Source organism: Arvicanthis niloticus, chromosome 13 (genome assembly GCF_011762505.2).
Source record: "Arvicanthis niloticus isolate mArvNil1 chromosome 13, mArvNil1.pat.X, whole genome shotgun sequence".
In the NCBI taxonomy this organism is placed as follows: domain Eukaryota; kingdom Metazoa; phylum Chordata; class Mammalia; order Rodentia; family Muridae; genus Arvicanthis; species Arvicanthis niloticus.
In genome coordinates, this window is record NC_047670.1 from 26,172,914 (window position 1) to 26,189,415 (window position 16,502).

General features: G+C 34.8%; 1 protein-coding gene across 1 annotated transcript in view; it reads right to left on the reverse strand.

Moving 5' to 3' along the window:
• Positions 1 to 16,502, reverse strand: part of Csmd3 (CUB and Sushi multiple domains 3) — a 942,208-nt gene that overhangs the window by 541,940 nt on the left and 383,766 nt on the right. The window contains 1 exon segment of the mRNA XM_076912208.1: positions 3,247 to 3,368. Coding sequence (XP_076768323.1) covers positions 3,247 to 3,368 — 122 coding nt within the window.

Genomic DNA, 16,502 nt, shown 5'->3' on the forward strand with positions numbered 1-16,502 from the left:
AGTTAAGTGAGTTTATCACACACAACACAATAACCCAAATCACAAGTAATACAATACCACAATAGCACAACTATCAATCAATTCCATGACCAGTGAAATACCAGTTTTAATACTTTAACTTGCTAGTATAAAGTAAATCTTAAACACACTCAGTAATCAAATCCTAAAACTAAGAGAAATATTCCGTGTTTTATCCTGTAAAATAAGCTAGGAAAATAGAAAACCACATACAAAGACTGTGATGCTCAGATATTAGGTTTTATTACTAATTATGTCATTATTAGGTTTTAATTAATTATGTTTATTGATTTGGGTTTTTTACCCAGTTACTGTTTCCACCAGGCCAGATGGCAGATTGAATTTCCCTGGAGTTCTAGTTACAAATAGCGAGAAACCCAAAGTAGGTAGTAGACCCAAACTCTGGTCTTTGGTAAAAAGCATTGGCTTGTAACTGCTGAACCATCTCTCCAGCTCCTATATTCTATTTGTAAGATTTTAATTGTCATAAAGATATCATTAATGGCTACTAAGTCAATTGCTTAATATATTATCATAAAACATAGACACATATCACATAATTATATGTAGAATTACTTTTGTATTATACGTGAAGCTGTTTTAACAAGAAACTGAAAAGAGATATACATCTTAACAAAATCCCAGTGAAATGAGGCAGCATTGAAAACTATACTGCCTAGTATTAGGTGTTTTTCATTCTCCCAGCTAATCAGTACCACAAACTTACAAAATGTGTTAATTTCAATGCAAGACAAAAGAACCAACTGTTTTATACATTATTCAATGATCACACATGTAGTTAGTAACAGCAGCACTGAAGATACAAATTTTTGCAGCAATTTTGATATGTTTCATGATGTACGTTTTATATATGCCAGCCATCTATGTACTTCAGATGTTTATATGATTGATTTTATATGATTAAATATAAAAATATATAAACTACAACTATCAAATACAGTTATTCAAGTAGCAGATTTTAAACAACACATTTACTTAGGATTTATACCAAACCAAGGAAAGTTGTACTAGCAGTGTATATTAATAACTGTGGTTGGTTCTTAAAGGGTTCTAGGAGTCAATCTATGGAAAAAAAAACTCTTTCTAAAATTGATTTTCAGTCTATGTGCTACACCCTGTGAAGTTGAACATGCATTATGTATAGCACAAATATAAGAAGGATAAAAAAAATAATATAGAAGAATATTTTTGCAGTGGGGTATGTATGTATACTATACGTCTCTCTAAATCTCTATTTATATCTGCATCTATCTTGGTCTATATATATACTTCAATTGGATGAATATGTAAAATATAATAATCAATTTGATTTAGTGCTTAAAATTATTGAAAAAAATTATATGGCATATGTCAAATTAAAGATAATTTTATTAGTCAAAGTCAGTGCTTATATTTGTTCAGGGATATGAAAAGTTTAGAAGATTATGTTAGATAAATCCAAAGAAAACTGACAATCTTTGAAATTATAGGAAACTCTCTTATGACAGTAATTTAAAATTTCTAAGACTTTGTCTTCTAGATTTCTAAATAGGCCCTCATCTTAATAGTATTTCACATGATCGCTATTTCTCAAAGCAGTTTTTTCTCAAAGTTAATATGATATTTTTTATAGTTAACAATATAATTAGCTGATGCTTATTTCAGGAAAATATAATTATAACATTTTATGACATCAATTATGAGTACATATATTCATACATATATGAATGAATGCTTATATATATATATACACATGCATATACACATAATCCATTATTAAACAAAGGCAATGTTGACCTTCACTATCTAACCTTTAGAACCATTATTCAGGGATGTTCATACATGGAGAAACATAATTACTACTCAAATGGGAGCGAAAAGTTTCTAAAGTTCTGCAAAGTTTATCCATCACCTTTATAAAGTGTTCAGCAGGCATTAGGCTATCATCACAAATTTATTTTCAATTTTTGTTTTCTAAATTACCAATAATTTGAAAAAAATGTTCATTAAAATTTTAATTTATTATTCTAAATTAAATTAGTGACTTTATTTGAATTGATGGAACAATTTTCCTTATGTAGCTGAGGGTCTGATTTACTATTTGTATCTTTAGTTTTAATTTTTCTCACATTTAATAAAATGCATTTGTAATTTAGTTCCTTCAATTTTTTAATTCCTCCATTATAATTCTCTAATAAAGTAAATAAAGTTGACCAGCAAGAATATTTTTATACAAAATTGTGGCTCTTTGGGTTATAGTTCAAAAACATATTGGGTATTAGAGACATTCTCTTAGACAGTGTTTAGTTTCTTTAACTATTATAAATATATTACAAAGATGTAATAAAAAAACAGATGACTAAACATGTGTTATTTTATTCATTACTCACAATAAAACATGAAATACATGTTTTTACTCATCACATTTCTGAGAAAAAAATAGATTTCAGAGTTTAAACAACCTAAAGTGTTAGGTAAATTATGTATGACTCTGAGATTAATGATCTAACACATTTTATAGCCTTGATTACTGAGATGTTTTTACTCTAACCAGAGAACATATTAGAATCTAAGAAACTGAGAATAACTGAACATTTAGGACTTAGAAATAACAAAGGAATAAATTTTTCAAAGAGAATCAAGGTAGTGAAATCAAGAGAAAGGATCTAAATTTAGTTCCTCTTTTCTATATTTGATGCTGTACTTTTATTTGTAGATCAGTGAGTTGTACTTTCTACATTACCCATGTTATGGTAAAACAGAAAGAAAATTCAGTCTTTGGAGACATCCATAATATGGATTGGCTTTTGCTTCAGAGCACATTAAACCATCTATGTCTAATACATTACTGAAATTATTGTTAGTGACAGCAGGGTACAAATGAAAGTTACCTACTCATGAAAAGATGATGTACTTGAAAGGCATGTCAAGTAGAAAAACATATCAGGTAAAGAGCCATAATCAACAGCTGTTTTAGGAAAAGAAGCCTCAGTTTGCAAAGTCCAAACATGTATGTCAAAAATCCTTCAATGTTAATTTGGGGTATTCATTTACCTGTTAGTAACTGGGAGCAAAGGCACTAGTTTTCAAATTTCTCATTTATATTTCTTTTAAATACAAATAAAACTGGTAAGTCTTCACTGTGGATTGGAGCTGCACTTACAGGTTTCTCCTGACCATACCATCATTGTCTTTATGACTATGGTTTTTAAACACAGTTACTCTTACCTTATTGGTATTCACTGCAGTGATCACCCATACGCATTGTGCATTGCTGTCATACTGGAATGGAAAGTTGGGAGATGTAAAGGTGCCACTTGGTCCTTGAAGATTAGAGCCACATGTCTTCACTGAAAGAGAAATAGAAATTTCAGACATGGATATATACCCTGTATAATATCACAACAAGCAAATATCTTTCAATGGGTTTTAAGTTCAAATTTGCACATATATGACTGCATTGAAATGTATATTATAATACACTAATGCTATGTACTGAAATTAGTGTTTGTTGCATCTCAAAATTTAAAATCACAATAGTTTGAACATGAGTTAAAACAAGTTATAAATAAAAATATAAAATATATTGAGATATGCTACATTACAGGAATTGCAGTGTTTACATGGCAATAATCCCAACCCTGATAATTCAAATCCTGCAAAAGACTGTGACTATAATTGTAAGGTATGATGAATGTCTTCTTTGTCTAAATCCCATGTTAGACAGGAACATGTTTACCTCATATTATTTTAATACAAATCCACAAAGAGAAAGAAGTGAAATCTTGGATTGATTGAGCAATTTGAAAAGAAATTCTTTGCTACTTAAAGTATCCAAGGACTCCTAATAAGTTGAGAGATGTCAATATTAAATTGACTCTTTTTCTTTCTGTGAATAGGGCCACTAAGACAAAAGTAATTTTAATGAATTGACACAGAAAGTGGTAATATTTCCTTAATTTTCTACTTCTTTCTTCTTAATAAAAGTGCTAGTCAAGCCATGGTCTCTCTTTATTCTATGTAACACAAATTTCCTAGGTGCTAATAACTGCAAATTGGATTTCTTTGCCTTATTTCATTAAAGTCTCAGCATGTTATTCCTTTCTAGCCTGTCAAAAGCAATCAACCATATTTTAAAGTAAGCTGCAATTGAGCATGTATCTTCATCTATACTTATGTTTTCACAGAGTTATCATTGTCATTTTGAAGATCAAGTTATGATAGTCCTGGATGTTTGCATGATAACCACCCCCCCCCCACTAATTCTTCTAGAAAAGAGCCTAGGAATATTTGCTCTAACTTATTTCTATGGCATAGAAATGCATGTTAGAGTTAGGAACATAAAAATAACTAAAGCATCTCTGTCCTTTATGTAGATTCCTGGGTAAAATTTCCTTTAGTATACTAGGAATTCTATAAACATTTAATTAGGATTACGTTCATTTAAACATCTTCTAACTTAACCTTTACTTCACTTTGGGCCCTAAACATTGCCACAGACCTGGAATGAAATGGTACTTGGATGGATCATATTTCCTAGTTTACCTAATCTTCAGGCCCAGGACAATTATGTCAGTTTTTCTGACAATACTAGGTAGTTGTTATCTATTATAAAGACAACAGTTTCTCTCTTCCTGGAAGTGTTCTCTGTATGGTTTACACTAGTCTTTTTAAAATGTATACTCCAGTACCTTACTTGATTGCATGTAAACTTGTGTGGCTCTTTCTTATAGATGAGTTAGAAACTACCTAGCACAGAATCTGAATCATTCCTTTAGACTTCTTTTCCAAATTCTTGCCCTGCTATTTTTCTCATTCACATTGTTTACTTGTGGTTGTATTGGCTCTTGTTCTTTCTGGCATGCACCACACCTAAATTTATAATTAGTCTTGGTACTCTCAGTTCTAAAATATTTCTTCTCATGTTCACTTTCAGAAATTATAGCCACTTGTGCAAATCCTAGCTCATATATCATTACTGTCGATGGAAGAGTTCGCAATTTTTCCACTTCAGTTAAGTGATAGTAGTCCCTATAGAAAGAACATCACCTGAACAGCACATCTATAAACATGTTCAAGTCTTAGTGACCTGATAGACTGAGTGGCTCTAAAGTTGCTGAGAACAGTTAAACTAATCAAAAACAAGATTTGTTGTGAGAAATATTTTCTACATAGCAAATGTCTAAAATTAATTTTCTGAAATGCATATAAAATTATAATCTTCTAAAGGAAGCTTATTTATCATCTCTGTTATTTGCCTATGCTGTATAAACCACTTGCTAAAGGAACAAATCCACAAAACCTTTGGCACAGCTTTGAAGCATATCGTAAAATAAAAAAGTTAAAAAATATATTATTTGATACAAATACAAATATTTTCTCTGATGTAGACTTTAATAACCTAAAGGAAAAAAAAACTAATGTGATTATAATAGAAAGGTGACAGTGAAAACATGCATTCCATGTACTAGGTCAAAGTTCTTTACTTGAATTTTACAATAGAAAGGGAAAATAGTTTCTAACAATATCTGCGATGGTAAAATAAATAAATAAGTAAATAAATAAACAATATCATTAACTAACTGAGCTAAGAGGTTAGCTATGAGTAAATGTTATTTTGTTTGATAAAATTTGAAAAAATTGCCATTAAAAAATAAATAAGTGGATGCTCACAATAAGTGATACTATTCAACATTGTCTGAGAGGTTTTTAGACAAGGCAACCAATTACAGAAGAAAAGATTGAAAAAGAATATAGATGTTAAATATTTTGAGAATATTGCATTTCATGGTATACTTTTTTGCCTATTTAATGCTAAGATATCTATTCTAAGTGTAATACATTGTATTCTACTGAATGTTCTGGTCTTCTGTGGAAATCATTAATCTTGTGTGTGTAGCAAGACCTTTGGCTGCTGCTCTGAAGGTATGTCTCAGGATTATGTTTACTGCAAATTTTTAATTTATAATAAGATATCTTAAAACACTCTGAAGTGCTACTGCATAACAGGGTGAGCACTGATAAAAACTTACTATTATATTTTAAAAATGTAAAACAAAGGACTTTTAAATGCTTCATCCCAGTGAATTATTTCAGATAAAAGTGTTTAATCTGATTTAAATTTTACATGACATACCCCAATGTGCATATACCACACACTACTCTATAAATACATAAATTTGTTTCCATGTGTCTGTTAATGATTTTTAGTAAAAATTAATAAATATACTATATACTTTACAAAGAAGGACACTATTTGTTCAAAATACACACACACACACACACACACACACACACACACACATCTTCTTCTGAAGGTGAATGACTAAGCCTATTTAAACCAGTGTCTTGAATCACCAAGAACTGTTTCAGCTCTACAATACTTAATTGGACACTTTAGTCTCTCTGTCTTCACAAAACCCTGATAAACTGTCATGAGTGGAGCAAAATTTAGGAACAATCATGAAATACATCTTAGTGATATCTGCATAAGAATAGGAGTCTAATGCATATCTACCCTGAAAAGAAGTGCATAAATAATGAATAATGATGAAAGGAAACCAAAGCAGAAAAAATGGAAACCAAGAAAGATTGTACAAAAGAAACACAATTAAAATCAGCAAGAAGCAGATTACCTAGGATGAGATAAATTTGATTAAACCCCAATAAATATAATTTCTCCTAAATTTGACAAATACTTATAATTTTTAAAGGTAAAAAATAGCAAGTAAATTTATTTTTCCTGACTTATAATTAGTTTAACTTCATCCTAAAAGTCCTGTTTATATATGCTACTCTCTACTTTAATACATAGGACATGTTATCAAATATCTAATTCTTTTAAATTTACAAGTATAGTGTGTTTATTTACCTATTTAGACATCTGTTTGCTCACCATTGTGTATTAAGATGCTAGAATGCTCTTGAATGTTTAACTTTGTGATTCATTGGTCTGACCAGGTCTTTCCTTTTCCCATCTCACCAAGTTATTGAAACAAAGAAAACCCAAAACATCCAGAAACAGGTTAATTATATAACCATGAAAGTCTTCCAAAGAAAATGCAAAGGATGCCCTCAGGGGATAGAAATTAACGGCAGCCTGGGGAGTCCAATTACAAAACACTCCCTGTCAACAAAATAAAGGTTGACAAAAGGAAGATAACCTATGGAATGACACAGGTAGGCAATGTAAGTAAACCATCTGGATTGTAAGCAGCACTTGTGAATAAAATGAAAATTGCATTTATTTCCAATGTATGTGGTAATGAAAATGTTAATATTTTATTACAACTGAACATGCATGTTTTCATGAATTGTGGGGAACTGTGTATTTCCTCCCACTGTGGAAACAAGCTTTAGGGTACTTTCAAGCTCTTTTCCTAAAATATTAAGGTAGTTTTGATATCTTGTCTTTCTTTCATTTGTGTTGATATGTGGAATGAATCCTTGGTGACATAACAGTAGCATAACTATGTGTACTCCCCCAAATATGGAAATTCCATTTGGAATATTTCATGCTTAACAATAAGGATGATATTTCAAAGTGGTGTATAATATCTTTATAAAGAAAACTATATTTTAAAAAGAAAAAAACATAACCTTAGTCATGATATCTGGATGTAGGTTCAATGGAGCCACATTATTATGAGAAATATTGATTTATGGGAATACTTATTTCTTTTTTCATTGGTTATTTTATTTATCTCATCCCCTCTCTCCCCTACTTCTATGAGATTGTTTCCTATGCTGGGGCATGGAGCCTTCACAGGACTAAGGGCCTCCCTCAAATTGATGTCAGATAAGTCCACTTTCTGATATATATATAGATAGATAGATAGATATAGATATAGATATAGATATAGATATAGATATAGATATAGATATAGATATAGATATAGATATAGATATAGATATAGATAGATAGATAGATAGATAGATAGATAGATAGATAGATAGCTGGAACCATGGGTCCCTCCATGTGTACTCTTTAGTTGGGGGTTTAGTCCTAGGGAGCTCTGGGTGGTCTAGTTTGTTAATATTGTTCTTTCTATGAGGTTGCAAAGCCCTTTAGCTCCTCCAGTCCTTCCCCTAACTCCTTTGTTGGGGTCCCTGTGCTCAGTACAATGGTTGGCTGCAAGAATCTACATCTGTGTTGGTCAGGCTCTGGCAGAGCATCTCAGGGGATAGCTATACAGAGCTCCTGTCAGCAAGTGCTTCTTGGCATCAGCAATAGTGTCTGGGTTTGGTATCCATAGATGGGATGGCCTATTTCTATATGCACAGGAATAATAGTCTTTTAAGAATTGTATTATTTTGGCATAAGTTTGCAAAAGCACATCTTGTAAGCTGTTTACTCTCATCCTCCACCTCCCTAGCACTTTATTTTCCCTCTCTCTCAATAAATCTCTCACATATGAATGTACATACTGTGTAGTCAACCAATATTAGTTTGGTTTATCTATGTGATAGTGGACTTTGGAGAGGCTACATATCAAAAAAGGGCTAGTCTCCGTTTTCCAGAATCTATAAAATGCCAATTGTTAAATGTACGACCCTGTAATCCCTTCACATTTCTTAACTAATTGTTGATAGTACTGGTCTTGTCTAGAACAAAGCAGACAACTACAGCTTATGTGAGCTAATGATTGCATCAAGTCTGGGGAATGCTGTTTTGGAGTCTTTATTTCCTGTATCCTTTTTTGATACAGTCCTTCTGACCCTCATAATCAATGAAATCAGTGACTGGTTTAGGCCTCACTCTACATCTATGACTTATTTTTTGCACCTGGACAGACATGGATTGCTTCAGTCACTGTAGTTTTTTATATGAAAAAAAAAATCACTATTGTTATTATATGGTTAATGAAGGGAATCATTTTTATTTACAAGTATTAAGATAGATATAGAGAAGATAATTCTCTCCAATATCAGTTTAGTCAGCAATCAAAATTATTTTTCCTGTATGGGCCTACTACCTGCCCAGACTAGGCTTATTAAGCAGAATTTCAAGTATTGGTCCCCTAACCCCATAGTATTTCTTGAACTCAGAATAGTTGTAGTTGTTTTGTTTGCCCTTTATGAACACTTAAAGCACTATTACATAGGTGGGCAGTTTTTCCTTCCAAATGGTTGCTTATATGCTGTTTATATTTTCCTCATTCTATAACTTTATCTTCTTAATCTCCCTGTCTCTCTTGTGCCTGATTCCTTATTGACTTTTTACCTCTCATCTCTTACTACTGTCTCCTAAAGCTAACTTTTCCCCCACTGTTCTCTTTCTCATATATATATATATATATATATATATCAACTAGGGTAAAAAATACTGTAGAAAAACAATGGTTAACTTTGCTTATTGTTAAATTTGTTCATGAAGATTGGAAGAAAGGGTGGCATTTTGTAACAGGCTATGAGAAAATAAACCTGAAAAATCAAAATGAATTAAAAAGTAGAGAAATTACATTGAAACTATGATACAAAGAAAGACAGAATCTAAGAACAGGCCCAGGGTTATCTGGAGATTTGATGTAAAATGAAATTGTACCCATACTATGACATTCATTCTGAGACAGACTAGGTGATATTTAGAAATTTTCAAATACAATAAGAAAATTCAAAATTTTCAGAATTAAAAACTGTAGGTAGTAATGTTGGTTTGTTTGTTTGTTTTATCTTGACTTGGCAACAGATAAATTAGTTTAGCTGAAACCCAATTTTTTACCATCCCTGACCTAAAACTGTACTACAGAGCAATCGTGAGAAAACCTGCATGGTATTGGTACAGAGACAGGCAGGAAGGTCAATGAAATACAATAGAAGACCCAGAAATGAACCCATATACTAAAAGAAAAATTTTAAAATAGGCCCACTCTGCAGGTCTGTTAGGCTAGAGCCCAGTTAATCAGCCACAGAGGATATGGAGTTACCAAATAAAGGCCTGTTGAATCATCCTAGGAACTGGCTGGCCATGAAAGATAAAAAGTATACAAGAACACCCTTGAAAGTACAGAGATGCTGGGCTGTGGTGGCGCACGCCTTTAATCCCAGCACTTGGGAGGCAGAGGCAGGCAGATTTCTGAGTTCGAGGCCAGCCTGGTCTACAGAGTGAGTTCCAGGACAGCTAGGACTACACAGAGAAACTCTGTCTCGAAAAACAAAAAAAAAAAAAAAAAGAAAAAAAGAAAAAAAAAATAAGAAAGTATGAAAGTATAGAGATAAACCTTGAGCATGTCCAAATGAGTTATGGGCTACCTGGTATTCTCTAACCTCCCCCTCTGGGCCCATTCGAGTTCCAGGAAATCATAAATTTAACCAGTTAAAAGGATGTCCTACTGACTTAGATAAGTACCCACTTACACAGCCTGCTAATATTTTAGATAGATAGATAGATAGATAGATAGATAGATAGATAGATAGATAGATAGAGATAGAGATAGAGATAGAGATATATATAGATACACAGATATATATATCGTAAATTTAACCAGTTCCAGGAAATCGTAAATTTAACCAGTTTAACAGGATGTCCCACTGACTTAGATAAGTACCCACTTACACATCCTGCTAATGTTTTATATATATATATCTATATCTATCTATCTCTCTCTATATATAGATAGATATATACATATATAGATATATATATAGATACACACACACACACACACACACACATATATATATATATATATCAACCAATAATGTGTAACCTCGTGAAGATTTCCAGATCCCACCATTCTTTCTTTATAAAATCCACAAAACTTTGAGTTTCTGAGTCAGCTCCTCTGTCTCCTACATGAGATATGTGCTGACCTAGAGCTCTGATATTAAACTACTATGTACTTGCAGCAAGTTGGTCTCTTGTGAGTCTTTGGGTGTGTATCGTCCCAAAACTAGAATGGGGGTCTGACTTTGGGGCCTTTCAATACCTATGGTCACTTGATCTTTGACAAAGGAGTCAAAACTGTCCAGTGAAAAAAAGGACAGCATTTTCAACAAATGGTGCTGGTTCAACTGGAGGTCAGTATGTAGAAGAATGCAAATCGATCCATTTTTATCTCCTTGTACAAAACTTGAGTCTAAGCAGATAAAATACCACATAAAAGCAGATACACTGAAACTAATAGAATAGAAGGTGGGGAAGAACCTAAATTACTTGGGCACAGGGGAAAAGTTCTTGAACAGAACACCAATGGCTAATGGTCTAAGACCAACAATTGACAAATGGGACCTCATACAGTTGCAAAGGTTCTCTGTAAGGCAAAAAACATTGTCAATAGGACAAAACGGCAACCAACAGATTAGGAAAAGATCTTTACCAATTCTACACCTGAAAGAGCACCAATATCCAATATATACAAAGAATTCAAGAAATTAGACTCCAGACAATCAAATAATGCTATTTAAAACTGGAATACAGAGCTAAACAAAGAATTCTCAAGTGAGGAAACTTGAATGGCTGAGAAGCACCTAAAGAAATGGTCAACATCCTTAATCATCAGGGAAATGCAAATCAAAACAACCCTGAGATTCCACCTCACACCAGTCAAAATTGCTAAAATCAAATCCTCAGGTGAGATAGCAGATACTGGCAAGGATATGGAGAAAGAACACTCCTCCATTGTTGGTGAGATTGCAAGTTGGTTCAACCATTCTGGAAATCGAATCAGGATATTCCTCAGAAAATGGGACACAGCATTACCTGAGGACCCAGATATACCACTGCTGAGCATATACCCAAAAGATGCTTCAACATATAACAAGGACACATGCTCCACTATGTTCATAGCAGCCTTATTTATAATAACCAGAAACTGGAAAGAACCCAGATTTCCTTCAACAGAGGAATGGATACAGAAAATGTGGTACATTTACACAGCTATTAAAAACAATGAATACATGAAATTCTTAGGCAAATGGATGGCACTCTAAAATAAAATCCTGAGTGATGTAACCCAATCACAAAAGAACACACATGATATGTACTCACTGGCAAGTGGATATTAGCCCAAAAGCATCGCAGTACCCAAGTTTCAACTCACAGACCACATGAAGCTCATGAAGAAGGAAGACTAAGTGTGGGTGCTTTGGTCCTTCTTAGAAGAAGTAACAAAATACTCAAGGGAGCAAATATGGAGACAAAGTGAGGGACAGAAACTGAAGGAGGGCCCATCTGGAGACTGTTTCACCTGGGTATCCATCCCATGTGCAATCACCAAAGGCAGACACTGATGTGGATGCCTGGAAGTGCATGCTGATAGGAGCCTGATATAGCGGTTTCCTTAGAGGTCTGCCAGAGCCTGACATATGCAGAGGAGGATTCTCATAGCTAACCATTGAACTGATCATGTGGTTTCCAATGAAGAAGTTAGTGAAAAGACTTAAGGAGTTGAAGGGGTTTGCGGCCCCATGGAGAGAGCAACAATACCAACCAACCAGAGCTCCCAGGTTCTAAATTACCAGCCTGGGAGCACACAGGGAGGGAATCATGTCTCCAGCTATATATGTAGGGGAGGATGGCCTTATTGTGTATAGGTAGAAAAGGTAGTCCTTGGTCCCAGGAATCCTGGATGTCCCAGTGTGTGGGGAATTTGAGGGTGGTGAGGTGGGAGTGGATGGATGAGTATGGGCAAATACTTATAGAGGCAGGAGGAGGGTGGATGAGATAGGGGAGTTCTGGGTGTGGAGAAACGAAGAAAGGAGATTACATCTGAAATGTAAATAAAATATCCAAGAAAAAAAGAAAAAAAAAGAAACTCAAATTTTTAATTTAGTAAAAATTAAAGGACCATATTAAATTAACAGTGAGACATGTTATCAAAGTCAAAATACCATATTAAGAGATCTATAGAAGATCCACCAGATAAAGGGAATGGGTTAAAGAGAAAAAATAGAGAGGGACATGGTTCCTGCAAGTGTTTGTCACAGTATAGGAGGACATATTTATTCATAGTATTCAGGGATATCTAATCCTTGGCCAAGTTCAGACAAGTATTTTAATTTTTCAATAGAAATTAGAATATGAATATTTATATAAACAAATTGTCAAACGTTTAAAAGTCAGTTAAAACATGTCCTCTTACAAAAGTCAAATGCAAAGGGTGTAATAATAATAAGTCATTATTTTATAATGTCTGACCCACATGTTTATTTTGATATGAATAGATAGTAATTTTAATAATATAAGCATAGAAATATAAAACAAATTGATATAAAAGATTTTTTAAATGAATTATAAAATAAAAAGGCTATTTATTTAATTCTCAACAATGATTGTAGGAGTAAAAATTTTACCTGGATAATAGTTTCAGAGTCACACAAGATGCCATTACTATATAAGTTATCATGTAGATATCCAATTTCCCAGAATGCTACTCTCTTATTTAAATATAATTGATTTGTCCAAAGGAAGAAGTTGTAATTGGCACATTAACTAAACTCCAACATCTATTTAAGTTTAAGTGCTGATTTCAAAACTGCCCTCCTCTGCTGAAAACACCATATTGGAATTGTACACCATCGTTCTTTCATTCTTTCCTTACCAATATTTTATCTTACTATTTTAACAATTGCCATTTTAGTTTCAGCTGTACAGTTAGTTCAAAAATCAATACCTTTAATAAAATCAATGCTGAAAGAAAGGTGACAACGAGATTCTGAATTGGGGAGCTTGGAGCCAGTTCCCCAAGCAAAGTAAAATCACACAGGTGATAGGTGACACAGAGCCCTGAGTTAACACTGTTTCCAGCATGGTACAAACACCTTGGCAGCACATCCTCACAAATCCCCAAACCCCTGAGACTTAGTTAGTGACAAAGAAAATCGCTGCAGGATATTTTACACGCCACAGAAAAGAATACAACCTCAGTGTTTTCAAGTTCAGTAAACAAAGCTGAACTGAGCTTTTTATGTATCTGGAGATCTTCTAGAACAATATAAAATACGCATGTCTGATTAAAAAAAATATGACTATGGGGCATGGGAGCATCACTACTTACAAATAGTCACTTGGCAACAGCATCAACCGAGGTGAGTGGTGAGACTAAGTGCTCTTTTTGTGCCTCTCTGCTTCTCAAATTCACACACTATCACCATGTTCTTTTGCATTTGGCAGACACCAGCTTGGAGCAGGACTTCTCAAAGCCTGCACTGATTTGGACTAGAGATAGACTGCATTGCTGAGGGAAGATATACTGTCTTACAGAAGGTCCATCCCTCCCTCTACTCACACACAATCAGCTCATCTTTAAGCTTTTCTTTCTAACTGTGACAATGAAATAATGTTCTCCGGGGCAGAAAATTCTATGCTTTCTCCCAGGAAGAACCAGTGAACTTTTGGGAATCTCATTTTTTTACTTAATTTGAACCAATTAAAGTTTATAGTAATTTTTTTTTCCATTTTCTGTTTGAGTGAGAAAACTTTGTTAAAGGGATATATGGAGAATTTGGTAATGTAATATTATGTGATAACAGGAAACTGATAAAGAAGGTTTAGAACATCCTTTTAACAACTAAGAATGGTATGTCTTTATAACAAAACACACTAAATTTTCCATTTCCTCTCCATTATTTTTCAAAACCCCACTCTAGTTTTCATGTCTTGTTTTGTTTGTTTGTTTTGTTTTGTTTTTGAGTTCTTCTGGGATTCTAATACCATGTTATCTGAAATTTCCTCCAAAGGCCCAAGTGTTGAATTTTTGGGCACCATTCTGAGGAGGTATTGGAAGCTGGTATAACTTTTAAGATTTGGAGCCTATTTGAAGGAAGTTGATGACGAAGTGATTGATGATGCGGGAAAGTGTTACAACCTCTGTGAGTTTATCTGTTGTGGTTCCCAGTGTCTGTACCCCAGGCAGCTGCAACCACAGCTCAGGGAGCAGAAGCGTGGGAATTTGACTGAGTTTACTTCACAGCATACTGGGCTGATGCTGGACTATGAGAAGCCACTGAGCTCTACTCAGGGAGTGGGTAGATCTCAGTCTGAGGTCCCGTGGTGGGCAGAGCTCTTGGGTCAGAGGTCTCCTGGCTGAGGCGACTGGCAGAAGACTGGTGGATCTCTGCCCTTGGGCACCTATGCATCACTGTGACTGTGAGAGGGTGTATATGGGCTGTACTGGCCCCTAGCTGAGAAGGGAGAGAGAGGGAGAGAAAGAGAGAGAAAGAGAGAGAGAGAGAGAGAGAGAGAGAGAGAGAGAGAGAGAGAGAGGAGAGAGAGAGAGAGAGAGAGAGAGAGAGAGAGAGAGAGAGAGAGAGAGAGAGAGAGAGAAAGCGACTTGTGACTCGGCTAGCTTGCTTGGGTTGGAGGGCACCGTGGTGACTGGAAAGCAGAGAAATCCTCTGGTGGGAGATTAGGTGGCAGCTCATTAGTTGAAGGTGCCTCCCTCTATGGTTCTGCATGATGGTCTCCAAAGACAAGAGGAAGTCCATGGCTTTAAAAGGTTTATTGTCATGGTGGAAAGTGGTTGAAGCTGTACCCTTTGTCCTCATGGTGGGCCTGAGGTTAAATATCTTTTGCAAGGAGGAGGGTCTGGGAAGGAATGCTTAATTGGCTATGCCCTCCGACCTTTAGGTATCTCATTAATATGGAGATCTCTTGAGGCTCTGAGGCCTGTAGTCCTACCCTCTATCTGTGCTATGTGACCCAAAGGCCACAAACCTTTCTTTAGGAGGGTCTGTGGATGGCTGAAGCTAAGTGAGAGAAACCAGGGCCCAGGAGCAAGGCCAAACTGCTACTGTCCCATTAGGGTATCCAGGGTTCAAGGCCTGCACTCTACCAGGTACCCAGCTGCCTCTCATAGCCCACTGCCCCACATTTATCCTTCTGTTTTGCCATAGTTCAGGAAGTTTTTTTCTATTGCATTTTCATATGCATGAAATTTCTCATCCTACCTACCTGACACACACCTCTATAATGTTTGCTTAACCTCATGCCCAAAACAACAGAACAACTGAGCATGGACTGAAAATGATCACCCAAAACAAACTTCTCATCTTTTTAATTTATTACTTCCAGGTATTTTGTTATAGCAGCAGGAAACTGATTATTGTACATCTGAAAGACATAATCTAAAACCCAATCCTCTCAGAGTATATGGTCTCCCATTGTTTTACAAGATTCACTTAAAAACAAATTTCTAGTTAGCTATTTGCTCTTATCTACTGTTGCACCATATACTCCTCAGTGTTAGCATTTCTTCTAAGCTCCACCCAATGGTTACCTAGCAACAGCTTGTGGAGCTACAGTGCAAGAGACCTCCCACCACTCTCTAAATCTTTCTATAGTTTGGCCCTCCCTCTATCTCTCCCTCTTCCTCTCTTTTCTCTTCCCTTTTCCCTCTTCCTCTTGTTCCTCTCCCCTCCATCTCCTACTCTCTTTCTCTTCCCCACATGTTCCCAGCTGGCATCTTCCTCTCTTCTGCTCTCCTCTCTCTGCCCCTCTTTGTCTGCCTCTACCCCTTTCCTTCCCACCAATAAACCATCTGCAT